A 25,408-nucleotide genomic window follows, 5' to 3' on the forward strand; every position below is an offset into this window, starting at 1 on the left:
AACGCTGGAAGGAGGCGTGTCCCCGCTGGCAGCTGGAGCGCGGCCTAGGCCTGGCGGCCCCGTTGCTAAGCAACACCGACGCCCTGGCGGGCGGGGGAGCGGATCCCGCGCTACCCGTGCGCGCTGCCAGGGCCACGGACCCGGCGCAGGTACCGCTTACACCCGCAAGGCGACAGCGGTTTCCCCCCAGCGTGTTTAAGTTTTGCATCAAAAAGTCATCAAAGGGATGCGAGGGACTCTTGCTTTCGGCTCAGGTCGTGATCTCACAGGTTCGAGCACGGGATGGAGTTAGGGTTAGTTAGGGTTAGGGGTTAGTCCTGCTTGGGACTGACTCACTCTCTCTCTCTCTCTCTCTCTCTCCCCCTCCTCCTCCCCTGATCCCGTACTCTCTCTCAAAATCAATAAGCTTTTTAAAAAGTCATCAAAGTGAGCGTGGCCGAGGGGAAGAACGCGTCTTTCTGGAATGTGTCAGACTTCCCACGTGTCCTCCTGTCGTGTCACCTTGCCCCTGCGCGGCCTGCACCTCACTGGCGGTTCTGCTGCTGGACACCGCCGCAGGGGATCCCTCCCCGTGGGGACCGCAGCGCGCTGCAGGCTTCCCGCGGACCCCGGAAATTGTTCCCTCTGCTACAGAGCCTGTTCCAGCCCCTGGGATTTTAAGTGCTGTTTGGTCCTCATGGCTGGGTTTCTTGAGGCGAGACCCTCCCACAGTGCTTCCCAGTCCCCGAAGGACCGAGAGTCCAGGAGCTGGCCTCCAGCCCAGAGCCCCCCTTCTCTGAGGACGCCGATACATTATCCAGGCCCTTGGCACGGCCACAGACGTGACCAGGGATCACTCTCTGCCCGCTTTCCTGCATCCTAACCACCACACGATGTGAAGAGGGTTCTTGCAGGTTCTTCAAGGAAATTAAAATATTCTGACTTTGGCATTCACCTACAGGGCTAATCTACAAAACTCTTAACGTGTGGTTTTCCCATGACTTAGTGAATTCAAAAAGTTTCTAATTTTCTCATAAAGTTTTCACTTCAGTTATTGAATAATGTTTTCTAGAATTTTCCACAGGTCTTTGATCTGTGGCTTCTGAAATCCATCTTTAGTCCCATCTCTGGCTCCTTTTCTGTTCTAACTCCACAAAATTAATAACTGATTTTGCAACACGATTTGTAGGGAAACTTCAGCAAGAATCATCTCCGCAACTGCAGCAGGCCCTGGCCTCCCTCTCCTGACAGTGTCACTCTCCACCAACCTGTGGCCAAGTCCCCAACCTGGATGGCCACAGCCAGCACCATCTGCAGGGCCTAGAAGTGTTCTGTTCTGCCTTCTGTTCGTTCCAGGTGTGCAAAATAAACCATCCAAAGGAAGGAGCACTTCCTGAATGCTCACAAGGAGTGAGACTCTACCCTAGTGTGTCAGTGTTCCTTTGAGTAACCCTCACACCAGCGCCTCAGGGCAAGCCACCAAGGTCTGCGTTTTACTGATGAGAAAACCATGGCTGGCCTAAGGTCAAACAGGCAAGGAGGTTTTAGGCCAGGCCTAGCTCTGCTTTCCTGCGTCATCTGTCAGGGCAAGGCTGACTCTTTTTTTTTTTTTTTTTTAAACATTTATTTATTTTTGAGACAGAAAGAGACAGAGCATGAACCGGGGAGGGTCAGAGAGAGAGGGAGACACAGAATCTGAAACAGGCTCCAGGCTCTGAGCTGTCAGCACAGACCCCGACGCGGGGCTCGAACTCACAGACGGAGAGATCATGACCTGAGCTGAAGTCGGCCGCTTAACCGACTGAGCCACCCAGGTGCCCCAAGGCTGACTCTTAAAAGAGAGATTAATGACTAGAAAATGAAGGTTTAGGGAAAATTCTCCCCCTCCTCCCACCAACATATACCCAAATGTACAGATCAATCTAGAAGGCTTCAGCAGAGACTGGCCTGGTGCATCCCTCCCTCACCATGGCCCTTATTTCTAATGAACGTCTCTGGCTCTGATAGGCTGGATAGAGCACGGCAGGTGGGTCACAGCCCATGCTGTACTGGGAGGGCAGGACCGAGCCTCTGAGCCCTCCAGCTGCCATCGATGGGAGTGTTGCCTGGAGTCCTGTTGCCTCCTTACGAAAATGCTGCGCAGCCACAGGGAGACCTTCTGCCAACAGAAAAGAGGCAGATCATCCCCTGCCTAGTCCCGCTGACTCAATCACTTAAAGTATTGATGTACTTGCCCTATCCCCTCGCCGATCTTGGGATTCAATTCCCTCCTAACCAGGTCTGTTCTAAGCTTTCCATGTAGGTGGTGCTCCTGGATGGGAAAGTAGAGAAGTAAACTGAAAGACAGCACTGCTCTCTTCCTCCCATTAACGTTAGCACATCACGTGTCTAATGTTGGGCCAGTCTTTCCTTTGGTGTAATATCTCTGAGCTAATTGAAAAATGCCTCTACTACTATCCTTAGAGTTTTTCTAAATGTTGGCTCTTTCTGGGTGCTAGGATTCCTCACACTTCACAGTCTACCCTCTTGTTATCTTATGTCTTTGGCATATACTAAGCCCTCAGTAGACAGTGAACAAACGGATGACCAAATAAGTTTCGTGCCCATTTGTTTTTGTGCGTGAATGTGCACACACACACATATTTTGTATTTATCCACCCTTACAGCTTTCCCTCTGAAGCCACTTTGATTCATTATTTATGCCTCATTTCACATCAGTAATGGCTTACACTGTGACATTTACATGGAGACCTGTGTCACTTTCCCTTTTACAGACTCTGGTGCAGAATTCTAGGGGACAGCTGACTGCCCAGCCCTCTACATCCTATCCAATCAATATTCTTTACAGAATTAGTATTGCTAGAGAATGACCTACCACTTTTTATTTAACTCAGGTTTCTGAGCAGTGGTCAATTTATCAAATATACGCTGTTTAATGTAAGATAATAGTAAATGTCTATATTGGTGTTGGCCAATTGAACTTTCTGCAATGATGGGATTGTTTTGTTGTCTAGTGTGGGAGTCACTTGCTACATATAGCTACTAGTTGAAATGAATCAAGGTGACTTGGGAATTTAATTTTAAATTTTATATAAATCTAGCAAACAATAGCTATGTGGCTATGGCTAATGCTATGGACAGTATTTAAGTCTGAGTATTGTACTGTATCTTAATTTTGTTGCTTCTTTTTATCCAGATTAGAAATGATTCACATCTCTCTGGGCAGTACTCTAGTTTTTTACTTTGATGCATTTTTTTTAATATCTTTGGTCTGTCAATTCCTTCAACGTGTGGGTTCTCCTAGAAACCTTGAATACACAATGTATAAAACATTTCCAGTATGAAATATTCTGTCCCATAGAAATGTGCATTTCCAGACCAGCCACTCCCCGGTGGTTTTCTTGGTCTCACAATGTTGAGAAGTAGCAGACAGACATAAAGAGGCTGCCACCCTCAGTTACTTCTTTGGAACCAATCAGCACTTTTGTTGTCTTATCATGCTTCACATACGTGCCTTTGCTACCTTTTCATTCATTGTCTTAACACTGAAATGATGCTGAGGTGCCTATGTTTATACTCCCACTTCTGCAAAATGCTTTGGCTATACCTTGTTCCATCTGCTGGTTGGGATGGAGGTCTGAAGTTGTCAGCAGTCTTTGCATCTGTTGTTTTCTCCTGAAAATCACCCCCTTCATGTTTGTTGAACCACATGATCCTGTGCAGGTGGTTTTCAAAGTGTGGTCCCTGGACATATTAAAAATGCAAATTCTCAGGCCCAACCCCAGGACCTACGGAACCAGAAGTCCTGTGGTGGGGTAAGGAATTATTCAACAATCCTTCCAGGTGACTCTGATTCACAGGCAAGTTCCAGAACCACATTAGGGATTGCAAAAAGGGGGTCTTTAAATTCTATCAGTCCTTACTCATTTATCTGAAGGAATTCCTTTGTAAAATACATTCCTAATTAACTAGGTTACCCTGAATGGCAATGTGTGGATAAAAGGCAGGATAATCATGATTTTCCTTTAATTGCCCATTTTCAGTGTTAGTAGTTAGTGCCTAACTTGCTTAATTGTGTGTTTCTGTTTGTTCAGTTTTGGCTGAGTTTTTACACTGTCATTATAAATCAACAGCATGTTTTTAATATAGTCACTCAGTCTCAATCAATGCAGCCACCATTGTTTGCTGGCTCCAATGCTCTGGCCCCAGTGCTCCCTGGGGCCAATGCTCTGGCTCCAATGTTTCTGGCCCCAGTGCTCCCTGACGGTTTCCAGCTCAGAGACCTTTTTAGGCTCATCTTAAACATTTCCTCCCCCAGCCCAGGAATCAGCAACTCTTACTTGCCATCATACTTTCTTGGCAAAGCTGTGGGAAACAGCAACTCTCCTCCATCACAGCCCCTAAGGAAGAGAATTTGGGAACGTCTAACAAAACAATATGTGCATTTACCCTTGGACCCAGCAATTCTACTTCTAGGACTCCACCTCAAAGAAACTGGCGAAGAAAATGACTTCAAGCACACAGTTACTCATTGTGGCATCTGTAATACTGGAAATAACACAAATGCCCATCAATGGAGGGTAAGGTACACTCATGCAGCCAAAGGAAGGAACAAAGACTCACTGATAAGGAGTGACCTCCAGATATGCAGACAAGGAATGCACAATGGTCTATACATCATAATGCAAACACAGATTTGCTTTCTTCTTCTCTTTAAACATTTAGCTAAGAAGATAACTAAAGTGGTTGCTATGAGGGAGAGAAGGGAGAGAATGCAGGAACAATTAAGGAGGTTAGCTCCAAATATAAGGGACTCTGAAAGAACATAAATGTTTTACATATTTGCAAAGTAAGTTTTTAAGGACCATCCTTAAAACTGAAAAACAGACAGTAATATCAATGACCCTACCTGCTGTGGACTGGAGTCTACAGAAGCCAGCCCTGAGACAACTACTAGGAAGGAGACCCCAAGTAGCAGCTGAAAGCAAGTAGGGAAAGAAGAAATCCATCTGTTTCCTTTAGTATCCGGTTATTTAAATACTTTAGGACACATGTTCACATATTAAACCATTTGCTTACTAAGAACAAGGAGAATATGTTTATTTCTTTCATGTGCTGTCAGCATCGAAATTCATTTTTACTTAATTATATACTACAACAAAATTTCTGGATTTTGATATTTCAGGTCAACAAACAGGTCTCAAGTCAAACAGTATAACCTCATAAATGGACTTGGAATAGAAATAGGTTTGTAATTTATGTTTATTTAAGAATCATGCCCAGTTTTATTAGTTCACAAGAATGAAGCCTCACACTTCCTGGCTATTGATTACTGGCAAGCTTCTGGCCACCAGGTAGATGATACCTATTCGAATGGTGACCCTTGTTCCCTTGAGGACAGGGTATCAATAGGACAGGTATGATATAAAAGCACACATGAGCTATTATTATACATGGGTACAAAGTCGGTCACCTCTGGCCCAATCAGTAGGAGCGAATGGCTGGAGGGACTGTGGCACAGTCTGCCTCATTCAAAGTTCTGTCAATGACGGGTCTGTACTCCAAGGAGACCTTAAAAAGAAAAATTGATAGACAAAATTTGTAGAAAACCACACAAACAGCATTCTCTTATGCTCTTTTGAAAAATTAACTATAAAACTTATTTGTAGGGGCACCTGGGCGGCTTAGTCGGTTAAGCACCCGACTCTTGATTTCGGCTCAGGTCATGATCTCACGGTTCAGTTCGTGAGTTCGAACCCTGAATGGGGCTCTGTACTGACAGTGCACAGAGCCTGCTTGGGAGTCTCCTTCTCTGTCCCTCCCCTGTTCTCTTTCTCTCAAACTAAAAAAAAAAAAAAAAAAAAAAAAAGGCAAATTTCAGGAACTTAAAACCACAAATATGTACTAGAGTATTTTTCACTAACAAACTCAAAAAGGATCTAAAAGCACAACAGGGGACTGGCTATGTAAATTATGGTAAATCCATGTAGTGAAATACAACAATTAAAATAACAATGTACAAAATTCTTGATGCTTTACACAAATGCTCAAGAAGTAGGTGAAACCCTGTATATACCGTCATCCTTTAATTACATTTAAACTATATATTTTTCTACTCATATTTAAGGAAAGTGTATAAACATACATATAAGGAAAAGTGTATAAACATACATGCAAAACCTGAAGGAAATATTTCAAAATGATAATAATGAAATAAAATAAAATTTCAAAATAAATTTTCAAAATAAACTTCAAAATTTCACAAATAAAAATTTCAAAATAATAATAAGGGGTATCTGTGATTGGTGATCTTACAAATGTTAATTTCCTTTATCTTGCACTTTCTATACTTTCTAAAATGAGCACTTACTTCTTATATAATTGTAAAAAGTCTTGAACATTACCAAAAATAGGATTGTACTGAGACAGAAGTCTGATACCTTTCTAAATAATTTTTTTGACGTTTGTTTATTTTTTGAGAGAAAGCATGCATGATTGCGAGAGTGGGGGAGGGGCACAGAGAGAGAGAGACAGAGAGAGAGAGAGAGAGAGAGAGAGAAAGAAAGCACGAGAGACAGACAGAATCCCAAGCAGGCTCTGTGCTATCAGTGAAGAGCCCAATGCGGGGCTTGACCCCACAAACTGTGAGATCAGGACCTTAACTGAAATCAACAGTCAGACACTTAACTGACTGAGCCACCCAGGTGGCCCCAGTCTGATATCTTTCTACATACACTGTCAGAAAATAGCCTTCATGCAAAATTATGAAAATCACTGCCTGCCTGAAATAGCAGACACTAGGCAGTCTGCATAAAGTGATGACAACAAAGCACAATGCAATTTCCGCAGACTGAGACAAATGATTGAGATGATCCCTTACAAGCCTGAAAAGCTTAAGGGTACACACTTTGTATCTTATTTCGGACTCTTAATGCCCAGGAGAAAAGTCAAATGGGTGAATTACCCTTCGGTGGAGTAAGACTGTGAGCCTTTACTGTACTTGTAGCTGGTTGTTCCCAGCACCCTCACCCCCTCCCCTTCTTGCTGTGCCCAGGCCAATGCCAAGGGCTGCACAGCATACCCTGGGTTCCCTGAGGCTGCACCCTGAGGTGGTCCGACCAATGGGAAGAAAGGAGTGTTTTCCCGTCCCACCCCCACCTCCTGATCTTGCTCTCTATGGGCTCCAGAATCCTCATCCCCTCCCCTGCTATCCAGGCTTGGGTGCTCACTCCTTGCCCAGTGCTAAGCTGTGGACGACCAGCCCTTCTGAACCACCTGCCCATGCTGAATTCTGCCTCCAGACAGAAGCTGACTGACAAGGTCTTTTCCAGTGGTATCTCAAATCTGTCAATGGTCGACTTAAATCCATGCTGCTTCTCCCAGTCCATCACACGCTGAACTCTAGAACATGTGGGACAGCGTATTTGTCAGCGATATGTGAACAGAACATGCCCCCATATACCTTCCCAGTCTTGATGTCGACATAGGAAAGGGTGTGCTTCCTCCAGTGTTCCTCAAATGGCTTCTTCTGCTGCCCCTGGATGGGCTTGGAGTAATCATACTCGTCAATCCGCTCCTGAGGCCAGAGAAAGTAAGTGTATTTCAGAAAATACCACTAACAATCACACTTCAAGTTTCTTACTTCTCTAACAGCAATTTAACCGGAAAATATGGCAAACTCATTGAAATGATACATGAGAGACCAGTCTGCTATGAATCCCCCTAGATCCCACCCAACAAGGAGCTATTCACGGACCCAACCAGACCTTGTTCTGAGCTGGGACATTCCTAGTCCATTTTTCAACCCATGCCCCTTCCTTCTACAATCCCTAATGAAGCACCATTTTGTGTAGATCTGATCTAAAACAACACACAATGTGAAAAACAGTGCAACTGAGTCCCAAATGCAGGTGGGATGGAGAGATGAGACATGCGATCCATCTGCCAGTGGTCAGTCCTCCAGAGGACCTGTCCACCCTGGGGCTCCCAGACAGGCGGTTCCTCACTCCAGGGCCTCCACGGCGTGGGTCCCAACAAGGGTAGAATCCACCGAGGCCACAGAGCTAGCAGTGGGTCTGCAGCACCATGAGCTCAGAGCTCCATTTCTACAACCAGTGGGTGGTTTGGGTGTGGAAATCAGATCTTTTATGCACTTAAAAGTTTATCAAATACTTTGTCTTTCTGCTCTGTACTCTGGGAACTTTCATCTTCTTTCAGCTTTTATTGAAATGTTTCAGTTCTAGCAATTATATTAAAATTTTGTTCAAAAACTCTCAAAGAGAAGCTGAACACAATTAAGGAATACCCGGCACATAGTAATGAATAAGAATGTACAAGAGCCTCTTAAAATGAAAACCAGGGGCACCTGGCTGGCTTAGTCAGTGGAGCACGCAATTTTTGATCTCAGGGTTATGGGTTTGAGCCCCATGTTGGGTGTAGAGACAAATTACTTAAAAATAAAATTAATTAATTAAATAAAATAAAAACACTTTGCTTCTGTTTCTGCTGAGTGAGGTGAGTGTGGTGGTAGGGAAAGGCAAGCAAGTGGGGCTAGCACCTTCTTTCCCTTTTTGTTTATTTATTTTATAAGAGAAAGGAGCATGAGCGGGGGAGAGGGGCGGAGCAACAGAGGAGAGAGAATCCCGACACAAGGTTTGATCTCACAAATGGTGAGATATGACCTGAGATGAAATCAAAAGTCAGATGCTTAACTGACTGAGCACCGCGCCCCCCCCCAGGTGCCCCACCTTCCCTTATTTCTGAACACACACCTACAGGTGAGCTCTCCCGGGGAAGCAGCTTCCACCTGCTTATCTGCTAACACTGAAGGAAAACTCATTCATCTCATCACACAAACTGCCAACCAACAGCCTAGAGAAGCTTCTAGTTCTCAGTACATGTGACAAACGTGCTTAATTAATATTAATCTAATCCAGCTCCAGTCAGTGGAAGGTAAATTAACAAAGTTTCACAGCTGACTGGTGAGCCTGCTACCAGGAACACTAATACTGTCCCAGACCAAAGCCTGTCTGTCTGGAAAGTGGCTCGGGTCCTGCCGATATTCCATCCTAAGTTCGTGTTTGTTTCCGAGTGCGCATTTCCTTGATGTTTTGCTGTCATATGCTGAGTGCTCTGTTCTGGAAAAATCTGACAACTGTACTCTGCATAAAAATCAGGTCATTTAAAAAAGTAGTGACCCAATGGGGCGCCTGGGTGACTCAGTCAGGTGAGCATCCAATGTCGGCTCAGGTCATGATCTCTCGGTTCATGAGTTCGAGCCCCGTGTCAGGCTCTGTGCTGACAGCTCAGAGCCTGGAGCCTGCTTCGGATTCTGTGTCTCCCTCTCTCTGTCCCTCCCCCACTTGTGTTCTCTCTCTCAAAAATAAACATTAAAAAAAAACAAACATTAAAAATTTTTTAAAAAGTGACCCAAGATGAGATCAGGTCTCAAATGATGATTTCCTCATCATTTTAAGTCAGTAAGTTAGCATTTTCTGGCAATAATACTCGGACTGCACAGCAACCTTTGACCCAGTAAAGTTCAGGTGTGTTTTGCTCAGGCTGCTACTGGCAGCAGCATATACTGATCCAAACCAAGAAAAAGGTCACACTGGTAGTAAACACAGTGATACCAAAGTGTAAAAGTTATCAGGGGGGGAAAAAAAGGGCTTACTTTTTAAAATTTACTTTTGGGAAAATTGAGTGAAATGCAGAGAAAGTATAGGGTTAGGGACTAAGCAAGGCCAGGTGAGAGAAGGCATGATGTGCAAATAGGGTATGTTGTGAAGGCGCACCTTATAATCTTCCCTGGCATGAGCACCACGTGACTCCTTCCGAGCCTCCGCTCCATAAATGGTCTGAAGTGCACAAAGCATCAGGTTCTGCAGCTCTAGGGTCTCCACCAGGTCGGTGTTCCAGACCATTCCTGAGGACACACAAGGCACCCATGAGAGACAGGATCCAGTCAGATGGGTACTCCAGGCTGTAGCTATGGGCTTGCCAGCATCCACACAAATAGCAAGGACGGGTAAGTCAGCACTAAGTGGGATGCACAGGACCCTGAGGCAGCCTCCCTTGCAAATGCCCAGCACCCCAATTGTGTGCAGGGGCCCACAGAAATGCTCACCTCGGTCAAATGTCTTCAGATGTTTTAGGTCTCCATAGAGCTGGCTGATTTTCTCACAACCTTCCTGTAACACACTTCCCACACGGAACACTGCGGCATGATTTTGCATCGACTGTAACACAAAATACCATTTGTAAATCTTCAATTCATATGAAAAGCCATGCCAAGAACCATTAAACCCTTTAGATTTTTTCTTATGCATTTCACCTTTTTAAAAAAGATTTTATTTTATTAAAAAAAAATTTTTTTTTTAAAATGTTTATTTATTTTTGAGACAGAGAGAGACAGAGCATGAAGGGGGAGGGTCAGAGAGAGAGGGAGACACAGAATCTGAAACAGGCTCCAGGCTCTGAGCTGTCAGCACAGAGCCCGATGCGGGGCTCGAACTCACGGACCGCGGGATCATGACCTGAGCCGAAGTTGGCCGCTCAACTGACTGAGCCACCCAGGCGCCCCAAAAAAGCTTTTATTTTTAACACAAGGCTCGAGCTCACAAGCCCAAGACCAGGAGTTGCGCGCTCCACTGACTAAGCCAGCCAGCCATGGCTCATCGTGGTTCTGATCTGCATTTCCCTGATGATGAGTGACACTGAGCATCTTTTCATGTATCTGTTGGCCTATCCATAGGTCTTCTTTGGAGAGACATCCATTCAGCCCTTCTGTCCATTTCTTAGGCTGTTTTTGCACTATTGAGTTGTAGGAGTTCTTTATATATTTTGGGATATTAGCCCCTTATCAGACATATAATTTGCAAATATTTTCTCCCATTCTATACGAGAAAACTGTTTTACTGTTTTCAGTGTACTGATTTTTCTCCTCCTTGGTTAAATTTATTATTCCCAGGTATTTTATTCTTTCTGATACAGTTGTAAATGGGATTATTTTCTTAATTTCTCTTTCAGAAGATTTATTCTTTGTATACAGAAACAACAGATTTTTATGTATTGATTTTGCATATTTCAACACTACTGAATTCACTTACTAGGTCTAAGTTTTTTTGGTGGAGTCTGTGTCAAATATCTCATACATCTATAAATAGTGACTTTTACTTCTTCCTTTCCAGTTTGGACACCTCTTATTTCTCTTTCCTGCCTGACTGCTCTAGCTAGGACTTCCAGTATTGTGTTGAATGAAGTGGTAAGAGTGAACATTGTCTTGCTCCTATGTTAAGACGAAAAGCTTTTAGCTTTTCACCGCTGAGTGTGACAGTAGCTGTGGGCTTGTCACATATGGCCCTGATTACACTGAGGTACATTCCCTCTATACCTGCCTTGTTGAGAGTTTTATCATAAATAGATGTTAAATGAAGTTCTGATTAATGCTTTTTTATTAATTTATTTTATTAATTTTTTTAACGTTTATTCATTTCTGAGACACAGTGAGCAGGGAAGGGGCAGAGAGAGAGGGAGACACGGGATCTGAAGCAGGCTCCAGGCTGAACTGTCAGCACAGATCCCGACGTGGGGCTTAAACCCACGAACTGCGAGACCATGACCTAAGCCGAAGTCAGACGCTCAATTGACTGAGCCACCCAGGCACACCAATGCTTTTTAAATTTTTTTAATGTTTATTTTTTAAGAGATAGAGTGTGAATGGGGAAGGGGTAGAGAGAGAGAGGGAGATACAGAATCCGAAGCAGGATCCAGGCTCTGAGCTGTCAGCACAGAGCCTGATGCAGGGCTTGAACCCACGAGCAGTGAGATCATGACCTGAGCCGAAGTCAGTCACTCAATTGACTGAGCCACCCAGGTGCCCCTGATAAATGCTTTTAAAACATGATTCTATGTTCCTATTAAGTACATGTCTTAAATCCATGTCCGTTATTTAAAATGGAACATTGTGCATTTAGGGAAGGCAGTTTGTGGAACTTGGCCAAGATCTGTGATTCCAAGCAGACCTACTTCTGAGGCATAATGTACTGAGTGGTGGCAGAAAGGCGTAAGGGTTCCACCTTCGAATTCCCAAGGAGACAGCAGTTCCTAGACTTGCTCCACCGTCGAGATCTGGTGGTAAATGTTCTAGGAGCAGCAGGTGGCTCCTTGCTGACACAAACTAAGAAGTGCTAAGATTATGAGGTGGTCTGCAGTGAGCCTGGAGTGGATGGTCATAAAGTAGAGGGAGAAGTGAGAAGCCTGGGAGCGTTCCCTGGTGGACTTCTGGTTAAATACTGTAAAAACTCCTCATGTGTCAAATTCCTGTATGGTTTTCTTGTTTATGCTCATAAGAAATGGGACATGAAATAAAACTGAAATTTATTTTAGGATCTACCTTTGTTTCCTATCACTCACCGAATGACCTTTCATCACGCTTGAAAAACCCCCTTATCCCATGCTTAATCACAGCATGTGCCCGGGCCTACTTCTGGGCTCTATGCAACTGATCTAGATGTCTCCTTCTCTATCACAGACTAACACAGCCTGTTGACTTAGTTCTATTTAACAGATACCTCATCTATTTCTTTAGAAAGATACATAATTTAAAAATTATAAAGCATACCATCAAACGTCTTGGCTTTTCGGCGAAAGCAAAGGGAAAAAGCTGTCTCAGAATCTGGTAAATGTTAATTAACACATTCTTTTATGTTCTTCAGCGCTCATGTTGTCATACTCTTTAGGGTTAGGTTTATTCAAGGTATTTTAAACTTTTTGGCTGCACTGTGAAGATCATTTTCACATGGATTCCTGAAGGTATACTGGAAAGCTACTCATTTTTATATATGAATCTTGTATCCAGATGCTTTACTTCATTCTTGTTTTTATTAGTTTTCCACTTACCATCTTGGAATTTTTAATTGTATCAGTAAGCAGTAATTTTGTCTATTCCTTTTCAATACATGTGTCATTTCTTTTCTCCTTCTTACTGTATTTACTGGAATCAGCAAAATGATTACTCCGTCCCCCAACTCAAATGTCCATTCCACGAGGGCAGGATCTTTTGTTTTCTTTGGATGACTCGGGCATCTAGAATACTGCCTGGCACACAGCAGATACCAATTCAGATGGTCCCTAACCTATGAGGGTTTGAGCAATGATTTTTCCACTTTACAAGGAAACAAAAGGGATCTGCATTCAGAGAAACCGTCCCGGGAGCTGTCACCTTTTCCCAGGCTGGCAGTGTGCATTAGGGCACACTCTCATGACTCTGGGTGGTGGTAGCAGCTGCAGCTCCCACTGAGCCCCATGGTCCTGAGGCTCAATAACCATCTCCACTCACACAACCACTGTTTCTCACTTCCAGGACAGTATTCAATAAATTACGTGAGACAGACCACACCCTCTTATACAATAGGCTTCATGTCAGATGAACTTTCCCTACTGCAAGCTAACCTAGGTGCTCTGAGCACATTTAAGGCCAGCTAGGCGAATGTTCAGTAAGACAGGTGTGTTAAATGCATTTTTGCAGGACATAACCCCATTGTAAGTCAAAGATCTGTACGTGCCTTATTTAGTGGGAATACCTCTAAGGTTCCCTATTTCAAAATCTCTCATGGATTCACCATTTCCATATCCAAACGGAAGTTCCTACTATCCAGTGCAATGATTACATCTGTCCTAGCTGGCCTCCCAACTCCTGGTATCAGTACCCCACAAAAGTCCTGCACAGATCACTTGACCGGTTTCCTTAAACATACCTTTGTCCTTCACACATGCTATTTGCCTTACCTTTCCAGGAAGCCTCCCTGAAGCCCAGTCTCACCTGAACACAGAACCACACAGTCCTATAAAAGCTGCATGGTGCAACTTTTGGTGGTGAGCATTTGTGCCACTGGACTCCTTATCAGAATGTGACTAAAGCAAAGGGTGGCTTCTTTTTGGAAAATGCCTCCACAAATTCTTACAAATAATTTCAAGTGGACAGAGATCTTACTTATGGACCAAGGATCTCTGTAGTCGAAGAACCTGATGGATCCCTAGCTGTTTTACATACTACTTTTATTGATCTAACCCTGCGTTATCCAATGCAGTAACCATGTGTAGCGATTTATATTAAATTGAAACTGAATAAAGCTCAGTTCTTTAGTCACACTAGCCACATTTCACATGCTGCACAGTCACATGTGGTCAAAGACACATGTTCCCATCCTCAGAGAACATCCCATCAGACATGCTGATCTAGAAGATAAATACTGTGACGACAACTAGTGCACAGATTACCATTTCCCCCCAAAACCCACACTCTCCACTCTTCCTGACTTTATTTAGGGGATACAATGGCCCCAGTTTAAAGACATTTCCCAGAGTTGCTAGAAGCTGGGTGTGATGATAGGATTAACTTCTTGGGAATGAGATGTGCTGGGCTTTCAGGAAGCCTGGTATAAGGAAGTTCCCAGCTGGGACCTTCTTGGACCTTCCACTCTCTCTCCCCCTTCAGGCTGTGACATACACACAACAGAAGAGAGGGTCTGAGGAGCCACATACAAGCACGGTGGGATGTAGAAGTTGTAGTTTCCGCCCTGGGCTGCTACCTGCGGCCTTCTGTGTGCAACGTGTCCTCTTGCTACTCAACCCGGGCCTGGCACAGGACTGTGGACACAATGGCCTGCTCACTTCAGAGCACAGGTGCTTACCTTCTGCATGTTGAGTCGTAGTTCTGATGTTCTTAGGGTTCCATCAGCAAACCTCAACTTATCAAGATTCATGACAGACTCTTCTCCAGCATTTGGTTTAATTGGAGGAACTTTATCTCCTTAAAAAATACACAAACAAAAAGCTAGAATTTAATGGCTTTTGGAAAATGTACCCATAACCTGAGCGAATGTTCCACCCAAGCCACCCTTTAACTGAAGCACCACATATTGACTTGGGGCCATAAACATATAAAGACAAAATTTCTGGCAAGGAGGAGGTATCCAGTAAGAAATCTTTGAACAAAACAGAAACTATTCTTAAGCTTAAAAATTAGATTTATGCAAAGACACCTTGCAGTATTACTCTACAGAAGGGAGAACTGGCACCTTCAGGTAGTGAGCAGTTTCCAACAATTCTGCCACCACCACCCACCCCCACCACGACGTGGTCCTCATTCAAAGATGAGGGAGGACCTGGTCTGGCACGTTTAAAAGTCTCTTGCTGATTCAGACCCTTATATCTGCTTACCCAAACCTCAAGATTTGCTCTTCTTGCTTTTCTAAAAAATAAAGATAAATGTTTTGAAGATTTTTTAAAGGTTTTTTTTTTTGGGGGGGGGGGGTAACATGTTTTGAAATGTATTTTTTTCAAGAGGTAAAAGGGGCAGAAGGTATGAAAAACAGGAAACAAAGGTTTGCAGGTAAAGTTGGGCTGCTCACAGCTGCTCTCTGCAAGGGGCCAGGGCAATGGTCTCTCATGTGACATGCCCCAATTTTAGGCTGGTTACAGTTTCTTCTTCTTCTTTTTTTTATAATGTTTATTCATTTTTGAGAGACACAGAGTACAAGCGGAGTGGGGCGGGGGAGACACAGAATCCGAAGCAGGCTCCAGGCTCTGGGCTGTCAGCACAGAGCCTGACACGGGGCTCGAACCCACAAACTGTTATATCATGACCTGAGCCGAAGTTGGACAGAACTGACTGACCCACCCAGGTGCCCCTGGTTGTGGTTTCTTCTGTTTTTGTTTTTAACGTTTTTAAAAAGTGATCATTTACCAAAATTATTTTTCTTTAGGTGCATAGTTCTACAAATGTTGACACATGGTATGGATTCCTGTAACCATCATAATAGGATCCAGATTAAGGTTTAAACATTTTAATGTTTAAAATATTCATATTTGGGAAAATATAGTGATGCTCTTCCTTTTTTTTTGTTTTTAAAAGTTAAAGTAGAATTATCATTTTTGGTGTAGAGTTTTGCACATTTTGCCTCACAGAGTCACACAAGCTCCACCATGAGCAGGACGGCAACCACCAAGCCGCGTTATTCCCTAGTTCTGTCTCCTCCAAGATGTTATGTAAATAAAGTTAGGTGTATGTATATAGCCTTTTAAGCTTGGGTCACACAACCTCATATGTTTTGAAATGCATTTGTGTTGTTGCATGTAGGAGTAATTTGTTCCTTTTTACTGCTAAGTTTAAAAAACTTTTTAAAACTGTATACTGATCCTTCAGATATAAAAGTACAAGATATTCATCTTTTCTAACAATATTAAAAAAAAAATTTGTTTTTTTTTTTTGAGAGAGTGAGAGAGAGAGAGAGAGAGAGAGAGAGAGAGAGAATGAGTGCGTGTGTGAGCAAAGGAGCAGAGGGAGAGAATCCTGAGCAGGTTCCAAGCCCCTAATGTGGGGCTCAATCCCATGACCCTGGGATCAGAGTGAGATGCCCCGAAAGTAAAGATATTCTTACAAAACTTCCTTTTTCTCTTTTTCAAAGAAAAGAAACCTCGAATTTTCTGCTTTCCTCTGAGATCTGATTTCAGGCTTCACTGCTATAGTGAAATGAGCATTAGATTTGGTATCAGACCAGGTGGGTTCAACTCCTGCCTCTGCAGCAAACACTGGGACAGGGCCCCACATCCGCCCTTCACAGCCTGGACTTGTAGTCAGAGCAAGGGAGAGGGTGTCTGAAAATACAACTGTCCTTCTCCTTACATATATCTGCTAACTGCAGACGTAAAGGGGAGCACGGCATGGTATACTAAGGGCTGTGTTTAACTAATGGGATAGTAAGATTTTCACCAACTTAAAAGTCCATACGAAAAGCTTTTGTACAATAAAAATAGCACAACTGATACTAAATAGTCACCGTCAATGAAGCGTAACGAGAAGAGCAGAGGCCTGGGGATCCCACGACACTTCCCTTGGAAACAGTGACTTCCCCTCACATGTTGTTCTGAGCAAATGGGCCAACACAATCTACATGAAGACCCTCTGAATGTCAAAGCGACAGTAAGTGTCCTGTTCACAGTGGGACTCACCCTTCTAGCACATGGCATTTTTTCCTCAGCAGATTATTTTAACAGAAGAACGCAATCACTGACTTGAATCCACTGTATCAATGCAGGGACGGATATGACCCAATCCTCTGTTTTGTGTACATTACGTCCTCCCTTTCTGCTTTAATAGGGTATTTATATTTTGTTTTTAGAATCTAAATTACTTTTCCATAAGTACTGAAAACTACTCTATCGTCATACCTGTTTAAAATATTTTACTACAAATAAGTAATTTATATTGAGCAAGCAACTATGTGATAAACCTCCCCTTAAAATAACTCCCTAACAATGACTTTTCTAAGCAGAGCACAAGGACTATAGGACAGAATCTGACCAAAACCAGGTTACCTTCTTAATTGTTAAGACCCTCACCCAACCTGTGTCTAGTCTCAAGTCTATCACCATATAAATTTCTGATTGCTCTGTTTCCTCACTTATAGGGGATAAAAAGAGACTACCCCCTTCATGATCACTAAACAAATTTCCAATTACAAATCAAGACATGGCAACCTCTTGCCTCCTGAAACAGCCTGGAGAAACACATACCGGGTCTGCAGGACTCCGCGATACTCAGGGCACACGCCCGACCAAAGACAACCAGATCCAAGAGTGAGTTTGCTCCAAGACGGTTGGCACCATGCACGGAGGCGCAGGCAGCCTCCCCACAGGCATACAGGCCGGGCACGATCTGATCCTGGCCATTCACATGCCTCAGAACCTGTGGAAGGAAGACTGAAGACTTAGGAGCAAAGTCTGCACAGGACTGCTTCCTGCGGTGGGGTGTCTGCATGCAGGGGCAGAGGGAGGAGGGCAGGTGAAGGCCAGATCTGCTCTCACCTACAGGGAACTCTCTGTGTCAGTCCAGTCTCTGCCCTCTGCACCCAGACACTCAGCCACCCCAGGCCAAGAGAGATCAAAGGATCCCATGTGGCAGCACCTGTGATTTTAATCCCACACCTACTGCTCACGAGAAACCTCACTCACCACCTCTAACTGATCCCCTACTCCCTCACTCTGACTCTGGATTCGAATGAAGGGAAGGGAGTAGGGCAGACTTGAGTTGTAACTCAGATGCTTCCAGCCTATTACTCATCTATGAACGTAATCTCCAGTCACCTCGCCTAAGGACAGGCCAAAAAAGTCAAGAACCAAAAAGCTCTGGGTGAACTACAAACCCCTCGAAGGTACTTGTTGTAAAGAGAATACAATTTACAAGGCTGCAGTAAAAGTTAACAAGAGATCATACGGTAAAATAAATTATAAGCTGGGAAAAACAATGATATTACATCTATGACTGTCTACTATGGAGGGATCAGTAAGTTATCAGTAACTACTCATCACTATGGAGTGAAAAGTGAAAGCTGAAAGGTGGCCGAGCCCCCTGCCCTCTGGCAGCATCTACTCAAGGGAAGTGCAGCCTGTACAACAACACAGTGCCTTCTGAGGAAAACATCGGTCTTCTCTGAGCTCGCAAGGGCACCTGTATCATTCCCGCCCTCTTTCCCACTGTGGAAGGGTCTTGGTTTGGTCACCTGCCCCTTGTAGTTGGTGGGAATGCCTCCCATGTTATAATGCACGGTGGGAAGGACGGGGATGGGCTCCTTGGTGACATCTACACCTGCGAAGATCATGGCCGTCTCTGAAATGCCAGGCAGCCGTATGGCCAGCTGCTCTGGGGGTAGGTGGTGCAACTGCAGGTAGACGTGATCTTTTTCAGGGCCACAGCCTCTGGTGGAAAAGGACATCACGGTGTGAGGCAAAAAACGGCAATTATAGAAAATGTGAGACTATGAGTTTCACATTTTTTAATGCTGTACAAAATTTCCCTTCACTTGTGGCCATCCATTCTTCACATCTCTGAGCACCTGCTCTGTGACAGCATCTCCTCTGAGCACCTGCTCTGTGACAGGGTAGACTGAATGTGGTAGGACACAGCCAGAACATGGACAGACTTCCAGCCCTCACTGAGTTCATACTCTAGTCTTAGGAAGTCACAATTAGCTGTTTTCCTTGGTAAATGCATTAGAAAGTCCTTTTAATGCAAACACTCCAAATATAAAATCTCTAGAAGTTATAACATCAAAGATACAAGAAAGATCACCATCGTAAGGCAGCACTGGCACTCAAGAGCCTGCACAGTGAAGGTCTCGAACGCATGTGGGTCCCCAAACAGCATCGAAGGCCCATCGAAGGGGAGGAGAGGTAGCCTACGCAGAGTTGGGTGGGGTAGGTGAGTTGCTAAAACTCACACAGAAGCCACACAAGCCCATGTGCACATGTAGACATGAATAGCAGCCACCAAAGAGAAAGGAGGGTGTGCATGTGTGTGTGTGTGTGTGCACTCAGACACCTTTGGATAGAATGACACAGACCTTCCTTCACGTATTTCCAGAGTCATGGACCGAGACACGACGTCTCTGGATGCCAGGTCCTTTGCAACCGGGGCATATCGCTCCATGAATCTTTCGCCTTGACTGTTAATGAGAATGCCTCCCTCTCCACGGCACCCTTCTGTAATGAGACAACCGGCACCATATATACCTGCAAAGAACCCAGTTAATTAGATGATTATAACCTAACAATTGCTAGGTCAATATTTCAAATGCAAATTTTTTTCCAATACATTTCTGGGGGTGGAAAGGAAAAGGGTATGCAAGGGGCATGATGCTCACAACAGAATAAGACAAAGGACAGGTTAAGTAAGGAATAGTAGGACGTTTGACAACAAAAAGCACCAATGAAGCAGCAGTGAGGAGAAAGGGCAGCTAATGTAGGAACAACACAGCTTGGCTGAATATTCCAATTCCAACAGCTTTTCAACTTTCAGCACAACCAAGCATGAGTTAAACATCTCAGGTTTTGTTATAATTGTAGAATGTTCTTTTATAGCATGAAATTGTGACTAGGTAAGAAAAACCAGCTTGGAAAATTCGTATCTAAAAATTGGTTAATGGGGCGACTGGGTGGCTTAGTCGGTTGAGTGTCCGACTTTGGCTCAGGTCATGATCTCACAGTCTATGGGTTCAAGCCCCGCATCGGGCTCTGTGCCGACAGCTCAGAGCCTGGAGCCTGCTTTGGATTCTGTGTCTCCCTCTCTCTGCCCCTCCCCCACTCATGCTCTGTCTCTCTCTGTCTCTTGAAAATAAATAAAAATAAAAACTTAAAAAAAAATAAAAACTGGTTAACAACAGCAATAATTACCACCGTTCATACTTGTACTGTACTTGCTGTATACAACTCTAAGTTTTGTAACAACCCCAGGAAATATCCCTATTTTCAGAGAAAGCGATGATAGCCTAGGAACTTGTCAGTGTTCTGCAGCTGGGAAGGCAGAGCCAAATGCACACCTGGCAACTAGGCAGGTCTGTGCCCTTAATCTCCCTGTCCCTTCAATAAGGAATGCCAAGCACCTGAATTTTAACAAGGAGACAAACACCTATGTCAATGTCACCTGAAAGTTAAAACTGTCATTACCACACCAGAAGAGTTTTCTTGCTTTAAGAACAAGAAAGCAGGGGCACCTGAGTGGCTCAGTTGGTTAAGCATCTGACTTCAGTTCAGGTCATGACCTCACTGTTGGTGAGGTCGAGCCCCAGCCAGGCTCTGTGCTGACAGCTCAGGGCCTGGAGCCTGCTTCGGATTCTGTGTCTCTCTCGGTGCCCCTCCCCTGCTCACACTGTCTCTTTCTCTCAAAAATAAACAAACTTTTAAAAGAAAAAAAAAAACCAAAAAACAAAACAAGAATTTCCTGGAGCACCTGGGTGGCTCAGTCAATTGTGTTTTGACTCTTGATTTTGGCTCAGGTCATGATCTCACAGTTTGGGAGACAGAGCCCCAAGTCAGGTTCCATGCTGACAGGACGGAGCCTGCTTGGGATTCTCTCTCCTGGTCTCTCTGTTCCTCTCCCGCTCGCATATTCTCTCTCAAAATAAAGAAGTAAACTTTAAAACAAAACAAAAACCCCCAAAACCAGTATTAAAAAACTACCTAAAACATTTTTTACTTTTTATACCTGCCAGGGATCAGAAAAAATATACTGACAGAGCAAAGAGAAAACCCAGGTCTGGTTCTTTAGCATGGTGGGAGGCTACTTCCACAAAGTGTGGTGTCCCCTCAGTTGACAGGTCAGAAAAGCAACTAGAAACAAAGTCCAGAATGAGACTTGCCTGTCCCAAGAGGCAGATCTCTCTCTCCAATTCAGATCTGAATAACGAACTCTCTCAATTCTGCACCTGCAGCCTAGACCTCCCGTCTGAACTCCACATTTGCACACTCAACTGTCTGAGGACGCAAGATGAGCTCAATGTGCCCACAACTGGCACCATAGTCATTAACATCTCAGGGGGCCGCATCTGCCATAGCTCGTCCCGACTTTATACTCTACTGGACAGCCTGATGTTTTCCCTGTAACACTGGAATCTGCCCATGCCACAACTCTGATCAACAGCTCTTGGGACATTCACTCAGGAAACACTGATGAGGTCCTACTATGTGCCAGGCACTGTGAACTGCATCACCTGTCCCCACCTCCGGGAGCTGACAATCGAGTTGGGGGGAGGGACACTGAACAGTCTTTACATAAAGCTCCAGCTTTACGACTGGAGCAGGTATCGCCAAGGCAAGGTGGTGGCCTAAACTGCCTTGGGAGAAATGGAAAAAACTTTCTTGAGCAAATGACAAGCTGGGCTCTGAGAATGTGCTAGTGTGTGGGACTACAGAGGGGCATCGAGAGGTATGAGAGTCCTGACCCCATGAAAGTGGTCCCGTCCTACCTGTGGGGTGAAACTGAACGAACTCCAAGTCCTGGCAGGGAAGGCCTGCCCTGGTGACCATGGCGGTGCCGTCACCGGTGCTGGTGTGGGCAGATGTGCAGCTGAAGTAGGTGCGCCCGTAGCCTCTGGAAAACAGACGGGCCAGCAGAGAGAAAGCAGTGACACATGGTGTCCCGTCAGGATCGCCTTTCTAGTGGCACCAGAGTGGACAGAGCAGCCCGCAGCACTGTGACAGGTGCTGTCTGCATGCGCTACCCTGGGCAACTGGGGCAGGAGCCTGGGAGACGGAGGAGGCACTCTCGTTTATACTTCAAGGCACTTTCATGCTATCTGAACGACCTCCCTGAGAAGCGTGTGCTGCTTTAATGCTGAAATTTTTGCTTTTTATGGACTCACTCTTGTAAAGGGTTAAAATAACGGACTGACAATGTAAGAAATGTAATTTAGTTTCATCGTGTGAACAAACAGCACTTATCTACACCAGAAATCAGTATAAACACAGTGTCCACTAAAGCAAAAGACAGGTTAAGCCAGGAAGTGTCACGTGACTCTCCAGACCCGTTTCCTCAAGGGTCCTCTCAGGTGCAAGCTGAAGACAGATACTTCCTCACCCACCTGAGGCAGATGCTATGATTGTCCCCTTTGGAGACATGGAACTGAGACTGGCAAAGTTTATTATGCTCCTGGGTTAGGTCACTGCCTCCATTTTTTTTTTTTTAAAAGAAACTCAGAGACCCAACTTTCCTACAGAAAAACTAAATACAAGTTACACTCCTACCCAGTAGCTACAACAGTGTTCTTTGCTCTTATGCGATGGATGGACCCGTCTTCTATGCACAGCGCAATAACACCACGACATTCTCCATTTTCCATCAGGAGATCCAAGGCAAAATACTCTACAAAATAGCTGGTATCATATCGCAGAGACTAAAAAACATGAAAGAAAAAAGAATCCCACAGTTTCAATTGCATTTAGGGTGTGAAACTAACATTTCAGCAATACTGCTCATATGAACAAGTTCAGGGCTCTGATGTGGTGTGTAACAAATGGACAGGGTAAACCCTGGGTTGCAAAAGAAGCCACAGACTTTACTTGCATCAACCATAGTGCTGATGCTGTTGTGGATCAACACGAAAGGTACCCTGCTCTCAGGTGTATGATCAGATCAGACCGTAACAAGGACATACACATGTCATGCATGTCAGAGAAGATGCTGTAGCTGCTCAGTAAACATGAAGGGCTCTCACAAAACCACCAGCTCCCCAACATGACACAGTATACTGCAGGATGGGCAGATCCAGGCACACATGTGTCAATGCACTCAGCCGAAGCTGCCACCAGGGTCCTAACATTTGCAAATCAAGAATCTGTCCCCATTTGAGAGCAAGAATTCAGAATACTGATTATTATGAATCAGAGTGATTCCAAATATTGATTACTTGGCTATGCCAAAGTAGGCCCTGATTATCTAGTAACTACTGTCCCCCAAACCTTAGTCCAGTTTGAACACTTAAGTATTAAATCAATTAGTTCAGGAACTCAGAGGTGCTGAGTCCTAAAATACTTGCTCTGTTCTTATACTTTCAGTATGGCAGATCAATTTAATTTTCTAAAAAAGACACTTTCAAATTAATAATTAACAAATATACATCCTGCCATGTTAGTCTGCTGTTTATTAAGCAACCCCAGGGCTGACATGCTGACCTTCTGACCTGTCCCAGAGTGGCCTGTTTCCAGCTCATCACCACATGCCTGGCCTAACCAGACCATGTCCTGTCACCCCATGCACCCAGGGTGGCCTCACCCTTCCATACAACGTGTGCAGCAGCGAGTGGCCAGTGCGGTCAGCCACACAGCAGCACCGATGGGCCTGCCCGCCTTTCCCAAACTTGAGGCTCTGTCCACCAAAAGCACGCTGGTAGATCCTCCCATCTTCAGTTCTGCTGAATGGCATGCCATAATTCTCCAGCTGTGAAATATGAAAACAAACACCTAGTACCTTGAAGGAATCGGGATATTCATTGCTAATTTACACTAAACAATTTCAACATAAACCTGTAAACCCAAACCAATACGTTCTATGAAAATTTCAACACTTCAGGAAAAGAGAAAAACTTTGTTATTAAATGAACTGAATGGTTAATGATAGGAAAGATTTCCCTTGTTACATCAACTTGTTACCATTCCTTAGGCTGACCACATTTGCCTCGACCTCTCTTTTCTACCAGAAACAGACCATGCAGGGACAGTACCTCTACCACGGAAGCAGGGGCCTGCTCTGTCATGTAGTGGATGGCATCCTGGTCCCCCAGCCAGTCGGAGCCTTTCACAGTGTCGTAGAAGTGCCACCTCCAGTTGTCCTCCTCCATGTTCCCCAGAGCAGCATTGATCCCTCCCTGTAAACACAGGGCAGACTTACAGGCTACGAAAGGGAACCCTGGACCTTCCAGGCCCATCCCCCTTCCACCCACTGCCCAAAACTGGATTCAGAGAAAGCCAACTAATTTTGACAACAACGGCATGTGAGGGACCTGACTGCAGTCCGGTTGGTTACAGGACCGTCCTGAGCAGGGAGAGGCATGACAGATGCCAAATCTTACCTCCCTCAGCCTCAGTGCCCTTACCCATGAAGGGACATGAAGCTGAACTTGAGAGCCATCTGGAGGGTTAAGTGAGGTTTTATGTGCAATGCTCGTCACCTCCAAACCTGGCACATAAAAGGCACTGAGCAAATCTATCTGGGATAATTCTATGACAAAATGTTCCCAGTGGCATTTATGGACATGTGTTAAAGAAGTACTTACTGTCAAGGAATAAACTCTAAACTCAGAGTCACATTCTCTACCGTGTCTGTCTCTCAGAGTCACAGAAAAGGGCAGTACAGGGACAAATGTAACACTCACACTTTTCCTCCCCAACTTAAAACCGGATAACTCATCTCTTTTTGAGAAGAAAAGGCACATTTTCTGACTTCCCTCTTTTTTGCAAATGTTCCTCAATCAAGCTTCTGAGTCAAGCAGACCCATGCAGGAATTCTTTCCCCGCTTGGTGCTGCTGTGCCTCAGTTTCCCATTATGTTTCAGTTATCAAGAAAAGAGTCACCAGCACAAAGCCAGGAACCCTAACAAGACAAGCAGCAAAAGTCACAAGTTATTTCCTCCTCCTTCTCCGACCCCACCGATTGTAAACCCAAACACAGTCCTAGTAAAAACTGTTAAGTACCAGAGTAGTAGCAGAAGAGAGAAACCTAGTTTAAAACAACACTAAATACTTGGCCCAGTGCACATGTCCATGCTATTATTTTATTGCTACTATTAGTAAGAATCAGGGCCACAGACAGCTGGTCTTCCAGGAGTCCCAAGAAATACAATTTTGTTTTTCTAAAGTAATCTCAGGGCGCCTCAGTGGCTCAGTCGGTTGAGTGTCCAACTTGATCTCAGCTCAGGTCTTGATCTCAGGGTCAAGAGTTCAAGCCCCATGCTGGGCTTCATGCTGGGCACAGAGCCTACTCAAAGAAAAATAAAAAGCAATCTCTATACCCAACCCAGGGCTCTAATTCACGACTCTGAGATCAAGAGTTGCACGCTCTACTGACTGAGCCAGCCATGTGCCCCCCTCCGCCAGG

The 25,408-nt window shown here is 44.6% G+C and overlaps 1 protein-coding gene and 1 long non-coding RNA gene across 3 annotated transcripts in view; one reads left to right on the forward strand and one right to left on the reverse strand.

The window, feature by feature from the left end:
* Positions 1-36: 36 nt before the first annotated feature.
* Positions 37-1,400, forward strand: LOC122228770. The gene is made up of 2 exons (XR_006206745.1): positions 37-269; positions 1,169-1,400. It is a non-coding gene; the product is annotated as an uncharacterized LOC122228770 (long non-coding RNA).
* Positions 1,401-5,223: 3,823 nt separating this feature from the next.
* Positions 5,224-25,408, reverse strand: part of SDHA (succinate dehydrogenase complex flavoprotein subunit A) — a 29,684-nt gene continuing 9,499 nt past the window's right edge. For both annotated transcript variants that reach the window (XM_042954101.1, XM_042954092.1), the window contains exons 4-15: positions 24,036-24,179; positions 23,588-23,752; positions 22,561-22,709; positions 21,783-21,907; positions 19,383-19,551; positions 18,543-18,738; positions 17,557-17,728; positions 14,673-14,791; positions 10,106-10,217; positions 9,774-9,904; positions 7,442-7,555; positions 5,224-5,550 (exon numbers count right to left, since the gene is read on the reverse strand). In XM_042954101.1, the coding sequence (XP_042810035.1) occupies positions 5,464-5,550; positions 7,442-7,555; positions 9,774-9,904; positions 10,106-10,217; positions 14,673-14,791; positions 17,557-17,728; positions 18,543-18,738; positions 19,383-19,551; positions 21,783-21,907; positions 22,561-22,709; positions 23,588-23,752; positions 24,036-24,179 (1,683 nt within the window). In that variant the 3' untranslated portion in view covers positions 5,224-5,463. The remainder of the gene's footprint in view (positions 5,551-7,441; positions 7,556-9,773; positions 9,905-10,105; positions 10,218-14,672; positions 14,792-17,556; positions 17,729-18,542; positions 18,739-19,382; positions 19,552-21,782; positions 21,908-22,560; positions 22,710-23,587; positions 23,753-24,035; positions 24,180-25,408) is intronic.

This window comes from Panthera leo, chromosome A1, assembly GCF_018350215.1.
Source record: "Panthera leo isolate Ple1 chromosome A1, P.leo_Ple1_pat1.1, whole genome shotgun sequence".
NCBI lineage: Eukaryota > Metazoa > Chordata > Mammalia > Carnivora > Felidae > Panthera > Panthera leo.